This window comes from Petaurus breviceps, unplaced genomic scaffold, assembly GCF_028583685.1.
Source record: "Petaurus breviceps papuanus isolate PSGF00001 unplaced genomic scaffold, PetGlider_PUasm1.0 90865, whole genome shotgun sequence".
NCBI classification, from domain to species: domain Eukaryota; kingdom Metazoa; phylum Chordata; class Mammalia; order Diprotodontia; family Petauridae; genus Petaurus; species Petaurus breviceps.
In genome coordinates this window covers 15,184,841-15,196,933 of record NW_027187367.1, presented here as the reverse complement: position 1 = coordinate 15,196,933, position 12,093 = coordinate 15,184,841, and the positions used below count along the sequence as shown (strand labels likewise).

Here is a 12,093-nt window from a genome sequence, read left to right as displayed (position 1 = left end):
ATGATGGAGGTATTACAGATGATAGCAAGTGATAAGTGATAGTAAGATCTCAGGTATGACTACCCCTTAGTGTCTGAGGTTGAGTAGAGATGTAGATCATGGGAGTTGAGGAGTTTGATGAACTTGAAGGCCAAAATATACAACAGGATATCAACATGAATTTTGATGAAGATTGAGACTGGTGTAGAAAGTCAGGTGAACTGAAGTATTTGAGAAAGGAGAATGCCTTAAAGGTCATCTGATGAAAGCAATAATAATCTGAACGAAGATCCTCTCCAGGGTGCACTCCTGACTTTCCTCTTAGACTCTCTTCTCTCTACAATGCTCTAGAAACCTTTTCATCCTGGAAGGTCACCCCACCCCTGGACTTTACACACTGCCCTTATGGCCTCTCCCTATGATTGAATGGTTCCTCCCAGAACCTCCACTTCTTTTTGTTTTTCAAATTAATAAATTTTTAGTTTTCAACATTCACTTCCATCAGATTTTGAGTTCTAAATTTCCCCTCCATTCCCTCCCCCCTCTCCAAGACAGTGTGCAATCTGATATAAGCTCTACATATACATTTATATTAAACATTTTTACATTAGTCATGTTGTAAAGAAGAATTAGAACCAAGAGGAGAAGCCACAAGAAGGAAGAAACAAACAAACAAAAAAGAGCAAATACTTTGCTTTAATCTGCATTCAGGGTCCATAGTTCTTTTTCTGGATGTGGAAAGAATTTTCTATCATGAGTCATTTGGAATTGTCTTATATCATTGCATTGCTGAGAAGAGCTAATTCTATCAGCTAATCATCAAACAATGTTGCTGTTGCTGTGTATAATGTTCTCCTAGTTCTTCTCACTTCACTCAGCATCAGTTCATGTAAGTCTTTCCAGGTTTTTCTGAAGTCTGGCCTGCTCATCATTTCTTATGGAACAATAGTATTCCATTACATTCATATAACCCTGCTTGCTCAGTCATTCCCCAATTGATCGGCATCCCCTCAATTTCCAGTTATTGGCCACCACAAAAAGAGCTGCTATAGATATTTTTATGCATGTGGGTCCTTTTACCATTTTTATGATCTCTTTGGGATATACAACTAGACTCCATTTTTTGCCATGCTCTCTAATATTGTTAATAGGAATAGTTATTGGGGCCAAGTCAAGATGGCAGAGTAGAAACAGGACTTCTGTGGGGCTCCGGCTCTCACCTCCTCCAATTCATGTAAAAGGTGACTCTGAAGAAAGTCTGGTGCTACAGAACCCACAAAATGACACAGAGAAGCTAACCTCCCACTGAGGACACCCTGACAGACTGGCAGCAATCGGCTAGAACAGCACTGCTGTCCTGCAGCCACAGTCACACATGGCAGCTTCTGCTCCTGGCCTGCAGAGTGTAGGGGGACCAAGCGACCAGTCTGAGGGGTAATCCCTCTTGCTTTAACCTGCTTGGATCTGGATTGCAGTCTAGGGTGGAGGTCCTGGGGCATGTGACCAGCTTGCCAGAGCGTGTGGAGGCTTCTGAGAGGGTACACAACGAATACCTTCTGCAGCTGAGAAAATCCCAGTGTTTGGTATGAAGCTCCCCTGTCTGGCAGTAGAGTCCAACTGTGGCAAAAAGCCCAAAAGTCAAGTAATTGAGTGGCAAAATTAGCAGGCAAAGGAAGCAAACCAAACAAAGCAATCCAACATTAGACTCCTATTTTGGAGACAAAAAGGATCAAAGCATGGAAGCATGGAACAGGAGGAAGACAGTGAAGTCAATACTCCTGTACCAAAAGCTTCCAAGAAAAATACGAGCTAGTTACAGGACATAGAGGACCTTAAGAAACAGATAAGAGAAGTGGAGGAAAAATTGGGAAGAGAAATTAGAATGATGCAAGAAAATTATGAAACGAGAGTCAACAACCTGACTGAAGAAATAACACTTTAAAAAATAGACGAACTCAAATGACAAAAGCGGCTCAAAAAGGCAATGAGGAGAAGAATGCCTTAAGAAGCCGAATTTGCCAGATGGAAAAAGAATCTCAAAAGCTCACTGAAGAGAATCATTCCTTCAGAAATAGATTGGAGCAAATGGAAGCTATTGACTTTATGAGAAATCAAGATAGTATTAAACAGATCCAAACAAATAATAAAAAAAAGAAGGCAATGTGAAATATCTCATTGGAAAAACCACTGACCTGGAAAATAGATCCAGGAGAGTTAATTTAAAAATTATTGGACTACCTGAAAGCCATGATAAAAAAAAAAACCTAGAAATCATCCTTCAAGAAATTCTCAAGGAAAATTGACCTGATGTTTTAGAACAAGAGGGCAAAATAGAGGTTGAAAGAATCCACCAATCACCTCCTGAAAAAAGATCCCAAAAAGAAAACTCCTAGGAATATTATAGCCAGGTTCAGAAATTCCCAGATCAAGGAGAAGATATTACAAGCAGCCAGGAAGAAACAATTTTAATATTGTGGAAACACAATCAGGATAACCCAGGATCTGGCAGCTTCTACACTGAGGGATCAAAGGGCTTGGGATATGATACTCCAGAGGTCTAAGGAGCTGGGATTAAAACCAAGAATCACTTACCCAGCAAAACTGAGTATAATGTTTCAGGGAAAAATATGATCATTCATTGGAATAGAGTACTTTCAAGCATTCTTGATGAAAAAAAAAAACAAAGCTGAATAGATAGTTTGACATTCAGATACAAGAAGCATGAGAGGTAAACAGGGAAAAGAAATCATAAGGAACTTATCAACTATTTACATCCCTACATGGAAAATGATAACTGTAACTTATGAAACTTTTCTCAGTATAAGAATAGTTGAAGGGAATAGAAATGTGTATACATACATACATATACATGTCTATATAGGAGGGTATATGGGCATATGAATACATATGTGAATGTGTGTATATATGTGTACAAGTATATATAGATAGAGGGCATAGGACCAATTTAACAGGAAGGGATGATACTTAAAAGGTGAAATTAAGAGATGAGAAAGGACTATAATGAGAGGGGATGGGGAGAGACAGAATGGGATAAACTGTCTTATATAGAAGAGGCAAGGGAAAATGTTTACAATGGAGGGGAAGAACAGGAAGGCAAAAGGGAATGGGTCAACCTTATTCTCATTGACTTTGGCTTAGGGAGGGAATGACATACATACCAAATAGAGTTTCTCACCCTACAGGAGAGTAGGAGGGAAAGAGATGAGAGGGGGGATGATGGAAGGGAGGGCAGCCTGGGGGGGAGGGAAGTTGGAAGCACCCACTTTTGAAAAGGAACAGGATCAAAGTAGAGAATAGAACAAGTGGGAGGTGGGATAGGAGGGAGGGAAATCTAGTCAGTCCTTTTTTTTTTTAAGCAATTGGGTTTAAGTAACTTGCCCAAGGTTACACAGCCAGTTATTTTGGGTGGGTGTTAAGTATCTGAGCACAGAACTGATCCCAGGTTCTCCTGACTCCGGGGCCAGAGCTCTTACTCACTGCTCCACCTAGCCACCCCTATAGTCAGTCTTTTACAATATATCCACTATGGAAATGTTTTGTATAGGTACACATGTACAACCTATATTGAATTGCTTTCTTCCCAGTAAGGGTGGGTGGGAAGGAAGGAAGGGAATGAATCTGGAATTCAAAGTTTTAAAATCAAATGTTTAATATATATATATATATATGTATATATACACACTATTATTAATATTATTTTACATGTAATTAGGGAATAAAACATACAGGCACTGGGGCATAGAGATCCACCATGCTCTACTGGAAAGGTAGAGGGTGTATGGGAGACGATATGGGAGAGAGCAGATTGGAGGAGGGGATTTCCAGTGGGATTGCTACTTTGGGGTGTTGGGTAGGGGAAAAACAGGGAGAAAATTTGTAATGCAAAATCTTGCAGAAATGAATGATATAAAGTAGAAGTTAATAAAGCATTTGATGAAAAAAATAGGAGTAGGTATTGTAATTTATCAAATGCCATTTCTGTATCTATTGAGATAACCATGTGATTTCTTTTAGTTCGTTGTTAATATGGTCAATTATGCCAATGGTTTTCCTAATATTGAACCAGCCCTATCTTCCCTGGCCTCCTTTTGTGGAAGTCTCTCCATGCTTTTCTAAAATCCTGCCTGGTAATAGTTTATTATCCTCATGATAACTTGTTGTAATCTCTTTACTAATATTTTATTTAAAATTTTTGCATCTATATTCATTAGGGAAATTGGTCTATAATTTTATTTCTCTGTTTATATATCTATATATTTGCTGTTTTGGCTTTTCCTTTGTCTGAGATCAGGATTGTTATGCCTGCTTTTTTTTTTTTTACTTCAGTTTAAGTATAATATATTCTACTACAGCCTTTTATCTTTATTCTTTGTGTATCCCTCTGCTTCAGATGTGTTTCTTGTAAACAACATGTTGTAGAATTACGATTTTTAATCCACTCTGCTCTCTGCTTCTGTTTTATGGGATAATTCATCTCATTCACATCCACAGTTATGATTACTGTGTCTTTCTCTCCATCCTATTCTTCCCTGTTTATGTTTTCCTCTCTCCTTTCTCCCTTTCCCTACTCACTAATGTTTTACTTCTGACCACTGCCTCCCTTAATCTTCCCTCCTTTCTATTAGTCCCCTCCCTTCCCTTTCTCTTTTTTCCTTCTTCTTCTTCCCTCTTTTCTGTCTACACCCTCCCTTTTCTTTCCCCTTCCCTTCCTACTCCCTATAAGGTAAGTTACCTGAGTATTATTCTCTCTTTGAGCCAAATCCAATGAGAGTAAGTTTCAAACAATGCTCATCTCCCTCCCTCCTTTCTCTCTACTGTAATCGGTCTTTGCACCTGCCTCTTCATGTGATGTAATTTACCCTTTTCTGCCTCTTCCCTTCCTCTTCTCCCAGTATAATCCCTTTTCACCTCTCAATTTTGTTTTATCATCACATCAAAGTCAACTTATATCCACTATCTCTGTCTCTGTATACCCCTTCTAAATGTTGTAATAAAGAAACAGTTCTCAAGAGTTACAAGTATGTAAACAGTGTGCCCTTAATGAATAATGTGCTTTTTTTTCCTTTTCTCTTTACCTTTTTATGCCTCTCTTGAATCTTGTATATGAAGATCAAATTTTCTGTTGAGCTGTGGTCTTTTCATCAGGAAGGTTTGGAAGCCCTCTATTCATTGGACGCTCATCTCCTCCCCTTAAAGTTTATGCTCAATTTTGCTGTGTAGCGGATTCTTGGTTGTAATCCAAGCTCCTTTGCCTTATGGAATATCATATTCCAAGACTTCTGATATTTTATCGCAGAAATTATAAGGTCTTGCATAATCCTTACTACAGTTCCATGATATTTAAATTGTTTCTTTCAGGCTTCTTGCAGTATTTTCTCCTTGACCTGATAATTCTGCAATTTGGCTACAATGTTCCTTGGAGCTTTTATTTTGGGATCTCTTTCAGCAGGTGATCAATGGATTCTTTCTATGACTATTTTACCCTCTGGTTCTAGGACCTCAGGGCAGTTTTCCTTGATAATTTCTTGAAAGATGCTGTCCAGGCTCTTTTTTTGATCATGATGTTCCAGTATACCAATACTTCTTAAATTATCTCTCCTGGATCTATTTTCCAAATCAGTTGTTTTTCTAATGAGGAATATTACATTTTCTTCTATTTTTTCATTCTTTTGATTTTGTTTGAATTATTTTTGATGTCTCAGAGTTATTAACTTTCACTTGCCCAATTCTAATTTTTAACAAATCGTTTTCTTCAGTTAGCTTTTGTACCACCTTTTCCATTTGGCCAATTCCACTTTTTAAGAAGTTGTTTTCCTCAACAGACTTTTTCCCATTTGGCCATTATTCTTTAAAGGAATTTTTTTTCTATAGTCAGTTTTTGTCCTTTGTTTTCCAAGCTGCTGACTCTCTCTTACATATCTCTCACTTGTTTTCTGTTTTTCTTCTACCTCTCTTATTTGACTTTTAAAATCCTTCTTGAGCTTTTCCAAGAACATTTTTGGGCTTGAGACCAGTTCATATTCCCCTTTGAGGTTTTTGATGTAGGTATATTGACAATATTATTCCTCTTCTGAATTTGTGTTTTAATTTTCTCTATCCCCATAGAAAAAAATCTGTTGTTAGTGTCTGTTTCTGCTTTTTGCCCAAGATGTTTGCCTATTCCTTGTCTTTTAAAGTTGGGCTCTCCTGCTGGAGCACAGGGGACACTTCTTTTCCTGGAAGCTCAGGCCCTGATCACTGGTTTTGTGTGCTAAGACCTCAGCTGCTGGTATCTAAAGATCGTACAGGTCTGTCAGCTTACCTGGTGCTGAACTGGGGTCCTAGTGGTGGTGGCTGGTGTATACTGAGGTCAGGTGGGATTTTTCTGCATTTCATAAAGGCTACACTGAAGTTCTTGGGGTGGGGTGGGATCTGGCCACTAGAGGAAGCCTGTACTCACCAGAGCTGCACTGAAGCATAGGGAGGTTTGGCTGCAGGAGGATGCCTGATCACCTTGAGCTACCCTGAAGCACAGGAAGGTTGGGTTGCTAGAGGATATCTGCCTGCTAATGCATGTGGTGCCTCTCCAAGCTGGAGTCTGTTGGTTCTGCTGGCTGTGCCAAGGTATGCAGAGGTCCTGGTGTTGGTGCTTGCCTGTACCACCACCCTGGGGCTCAGGATTTCCCACTGGTTTGCTGAGGTGAGGGCTTGCCACTGGCTTGCTGGGACGTTTCCCATCCTGTACTGCCATCAGAGGAAGAGGGACCTTTCTGATTAATCCCCCAAGCCTCTTGGGCTAAAAGACTGCTGCACCCCATCTTTCTGCTGGCTCTGCTGTTCCAGGATTTTTCCTGGGGCAATATTTTCTGGATTTTTAGAGGCTAATAAGGGAGAGTGAGAGCAACTTACTGCTTACTCCACCATCTTGGCTCCTGGAAGTCCAATCCAACAGAACCTCCATTTCAAGGAGGACATTCTGGTTAACCATGTTCGTGTTCCTCTCCAGGCTGCACTACTGATTATCTCAATTTTTTTCTACAATGCTCCTATGTCAGGTACTTTTATCTCTCCCTAGCCTCCCCCCATTCCACTTTTCAGTTTCCTGTTATATATTTTCTCCCCCCAACAAGTTCCTTAGTGATAGGCATTGTCTTTCTTCTTCTAAATGTACTCCTAGAATCTGTCACAGTGTCTGGCAAATAAAAAGCACTTAATAAATGTCTCTTGACTTGAATTGTCTTAGATGGAGTGAACCTCAAAGGAAGAGAGATTGCTAAGTAATGGGAGTCAGAGAGAGGGTCTGGAAGTGGCAGGCAAGGGACAAAGAGTATAGTGGCTCCTATTCCTGACCCAGAGTGTAGATCATCATGAAAGAAGGAGCAATGAGTCATGGAGACAGTGACCAAGGATGCAATGTCATCTGGAAAAAGTCATGTTTCTGTGACTTTGAGAAGATGGAAACAATGTGAAAGGAAAAAGAGTTCATTAATGGCAGAGTGGGTGTTTGAGAAGGCTCAGCAGAAGAGGAGCACAAAGGAAGAAAGAGACTGAAGCAGAGTTTGGGCTGAGCTGAAGAGGAATGAGAGTATAGGGAGAGATAAGGATGGAGAGTGGAGAAGAGGTTTGTGCCTCAGTGTATGGTGACTCAGGATCACAGAGATTAGGGGAGCAGCTGTACAGCAGGAAAACAACAGTTATCAAGTATTTAGCTGATCAAAACAAGGGAAGGGAAAAAGGGAGACTTGTTGGCAATGGTGGTTGAGAAGGAGTTGGACATATGGAAAGAAGTTGGTAAAATGACTAATGAATTCATAAGTGCAGACTTTGGCAGCAAAGGAATTCTACCAACCCCTCATGTTTATCCTAATCTAGGCTACTCATAATTGGTATTACTTAAAAGGTATCTGGGATTGCTCACTTTAGATTAGTAGATTTATAGAAGGCTCCAGATCCCCTTTTCTATTTCAGCATAAGACCTCATAGTCTTAAATCTCTCTCTACCTCCAGCTTTAACTTCAAAGTTGGTCGAGACTCTGGATGCAGCTCACTTTCTGGGTTGTGATGATATGTATGCCTTCATTTCCCAGAACCAGAATAAGACTTGTACCCTATGATGACAGTGAGGCAGAAGCAGATGTCTCCTTTTTGTGTGAGTCAGTATTTCACTGATGGCCTGTATGCCATCAATAAACCCAGGAGTTAGGGTAGAGGTGGGTATGACCAAGTTTCCATTCTTTGAGAGTAAAGATGCACCCGACATAGAGGGTCATCTGGAGATGACTAAACCTGGGTATTACGAGACTAGGGTAGTCACTTCACTTTTCTCTCCTTCTGCATCATACTAGAGACAGGCTTGTACTGGGACCAGGAAGTTCAGTTGTAATGTTTACTAGAAAGATTGTATAGTGAAGGAGGCCTTCATACTCTGGCAGTATATTTCTCTCCCCTGTCCCTCTTCTCCACAATACCAGATAGGAGTCCTGCCTATGGTTGAAGTGAGACAATGGGGTTTGGTGTTGGTGGTAGTAGTGCCTTCTACCTTCAATAGCAGTAGTCCCTGTCTCTTGGTGGTGAAAAAAGGCTAAAGATGCTATTTTCTCAGATGGTAAGAGCAAGTAGTTTGGGGCAATTAGTAAATGCCAGATGCAACTGCTATGGACCACATACCTCAGGAAGCTCTTAGTTCCTCAAAGGGGTCAGGGCTCAGTTCCTACTCCTCCCAGTTCCAGTGATAATGGAGGGCAGAGTAGGTTCTGAGGCAGGGGCATCTGTCAACAGTGGACTGTCTCTACCTTGACAGAGAAAGGGACTGAAATGATCATCTGTGGATTGGGGATCACATCTTTCTTCCCCCTCAGCCAAGGGCTACTTGTATAGGGGAAGATGTTTGATTTAAGGAAGGTTCCCTAAATAACTCCTCTTCCCCCAAGAAACACCACTCATTAGAGAGTAATATAGCTTAATACTAAAACATAGCTGGGATGTTTAAAACAACATATAGGAGAGATCATCATCATCCATGGTTCAGTGTAAATTTATTAAACCAACTGGTTTTCTTCCTTGCTTTGCCATTAGAATTTAAGTTCCTTTAAGGTAAGGATTGTTTCATACTTTTTATTTTTATCTCCAGGGCCTAGCATAGTGCCTGGCATATAGTAAGAGCTTAATAAATGAGTGTTGATTGATTCTAATTGAGTTGGGCAGAGGTAATAAAAGTTTCAATAAAAGTGGGATAGAAGAGTAAAGAATAAGGAGGGAAAGTAGGCACAAAAAGGAAAATAGGAAAATGTTTGAAGGGAGGAAGAGTGGGACACAGAAAAAGAGGTATTTCTCCCCTCTCCAATCCAGGAGTAATCCTCCTAATAATAATGCTATAACCACACCACTCCTTTATTACAAAACCTTCAGTGATTCCCTACTACCTACCAAATAAAATTTCAATTTCTGACCTAGACATTCAAAACTCTTGCCAAAATGGTTCCAAATCACTTGTCAGTCTTTATCTCCTACTCTCTTTTTAATAAAGAGTATCCCCAAAGTCATAGTGAAGTTTTAAGCTTTAATCACTATTTAACCTTTAGTAGCTGAAAAATGCACTAAAACTTTTGGGAGCCCCTGTACTGGATATTCCAGATCAGTTGGGTTACACTGCCCCTGGTTCTTAATTCTGCCTTCTTCCATCTCTGTCTTTGGTCATATCCATTATGTTTGAAATTATCCTCTCCATATCTTGGTCTTCTGTATGTTGAAATTTTTTCCTTCCTTGAAATCCCAACTCAGATGCTGTCTCTTCCATAATGTCTCCCCTGACAACAACTTCCCTCAAGTGAAAGCTAGTATTTCCTTCTACATTTCATAATATACACATGTATATATACATATATGTATACATGTAAGTATATTTGATTTTTTCTTTATATCACAGCCATTTCTGAGAATCCCACTCCCCTCAAGATTGAATCTTCCTTTGTGACTAAGAAAAACAATTATATTCTGTCCCAGGAGTAGGGAGTTATATTTCATGATCAGTTCTTTGGTCTCTTCATTCTTTACCCAGTTATTCAGAATTAGACTTCCTTTTGGTGATCATTATATATCTTGTTTATTTTTTCTGTCTATTTTGCTCTGCACCAATTCATACAGAAGTTCCTATTTCTCTTAATTCCTCGTAGTCATAATTTCTTACTGTATAATAATATTCTAATACATTCATCTATAAGTTTTTTTAAAAAATTAATTCCACATTCAACAAATATTCCTTTTGTTTATATTTCTTTGCTATCACAAATATTGCTACTATGAATATTTTGGTATATAGTGAACTTTTATTTCTGTCTTTGGCATCATTGGGATAAAAGTCCACTTAGTGAGATCACTGAATCAAAGGATATAGACAGTTTAATATTTTTTCTTGTATAATTCCCAAAATTCAGTTAAATGAGTAAATATGGTTAGATAATTCATAGCTCCACCAACAATGTATTAGTATGTCTGCCTCCCCACTTAAATTTCTTACAAACCTTGCCTGGCTTTCCTTTGCTCTTAACATATTTTACTTTTTATCACCCTTATTTGTCCGCCTCTAATATTCCATCCTCATTTATTAGGGAAAGGACTGCATGATTTCATTTCTGTATTCCTAGTGTCTTACACATAATTGGTGCCTAATAAATGTTGTACTGCATTGAACTGAAATGTACTGGCTCTGTAAACATAAGAAACATACAAATATTTGATGACACTTGGCCATGCAAGTAAGTAACTTAGCAGAATGGTGGAGGAAAGACACATATGTACTAGAAAAATAAAGAATGAAAGAAAACTGCATCTTACCTCATGGGGCATATAGTCAGGAGGTAGTTTGCTTAGCATATCTTCAGCTAGTCTGTAAACTATAGCTTCTCGAGTTTCTCCTGCTCCTCCTCCACTTTCTTTTGGTTGAATGTTGGTAATAGTTTCCAAAACTCCAGAAGCAGTGTTACTTTGATACCTGACAAGAATATTAAGCCCTTCAGAACATAACAAGGCAAGGGGTGGGAGTGGGAAACACCTACAGAGATTATTATTATTATTAAAGATAAAATATGTAATAGTAGAATCATAAAAATTAAAGAGAAAAAAAGCATGTGAGGCTTTTTCATAGAGTCACAGAGATTAAGGGACCTCCAAAGGTCATCTGGAGAGATAGTGTAACATAATGGTTAGATACATGCTAGACTCAGAATCAAGAGGACCTGGGTTCAAATCCCACCTCTGACACAGCATCTTTACAACTTGGTCCCATCCTACCTCTTCAGATCACATTACTCCCCTCTACATACACTATAATCTAGCCAAATTTACCTTGCTGTTCCTCACCTAGAGCACTTCCATTCCTATTTGCCTGACTTTTCCCTGCCTGCCCGCCCCAAGGAGTTGTTTGAAAATGTTGTTTTATTAATATGAAGGAAATAACTGAGTTAAAAGACAAATATAAATGGTTCAACTGTAATATGACTGATTTCCATAAACTAAAAATCTGTATTTTTCTGACCATGTTTTTGCTTACATCCTTTTATAACTCATTTTTCCTTATACTGTTGTTTGTTTTTTAAGCTCAGACCTATGATTTCATTTGTGTGGGGAGGTCCCAGTGAGGTAACTCCCTCTACCTATGAAACTTTTCTGCAAATTTAGGGTATTTTGAGTTTAAGTGACTTGCCCAGACCATGCAGCCAGTATGTGTCAGACATGACTTGAACCTAGGTATTGCTGACTCCTCTATCCACTATTCCCTGATATCTCTTGAATTATTTATAGAATTGTAATATTGCCACATATGATCTATAAGTTTTGGAAGACAGGGTTAGTGGATGAGCTATCAAATGTATAGAATTTTAGAGTGGGAAGGAACCCTAGAGATCCTCCAATCTGACCTTCTAACTTGACAGGTGAAGAAACAAACTTCAGATAAGGGAAGCAATATTTACAAAGTCACTACAAAGTGTGCCACAGTTTAAGGCAGAAATAGTACCCAAACCTAGGTTTTCTGATTCCTGGTCCTTTTCTCTTCCCACTACATAATGTTGCCTACTTATTTATTCACTGTGCAAAGTAACTGTAATGATATCTTCC

The 12,093-nt window shown here is 39.0% G+C and overlaps 1 protein-coding gene across 1 annotated transcript in view; it reads right to left on the bottom strand.

The window, feature by feature from the left end:
* Positions 1–12,093, bottom strand: part of DNAH8 (dynein axonemal heavy chain 8) — a 406,776-nt gene that overhangs the window by 37,000 nt on the left and 357,683 nt on the right. The window contains exon 89 of the mRNA XM_069073664.1: positions 10,813–10,969. Within this exon, the coding sequence (XP_068929765.1) occupies positions 10,813–10,969 (157 nt within the window). The remainder of the gene's footprint in view (positions 1–10,812; positions 10,970–12,093) is intronic.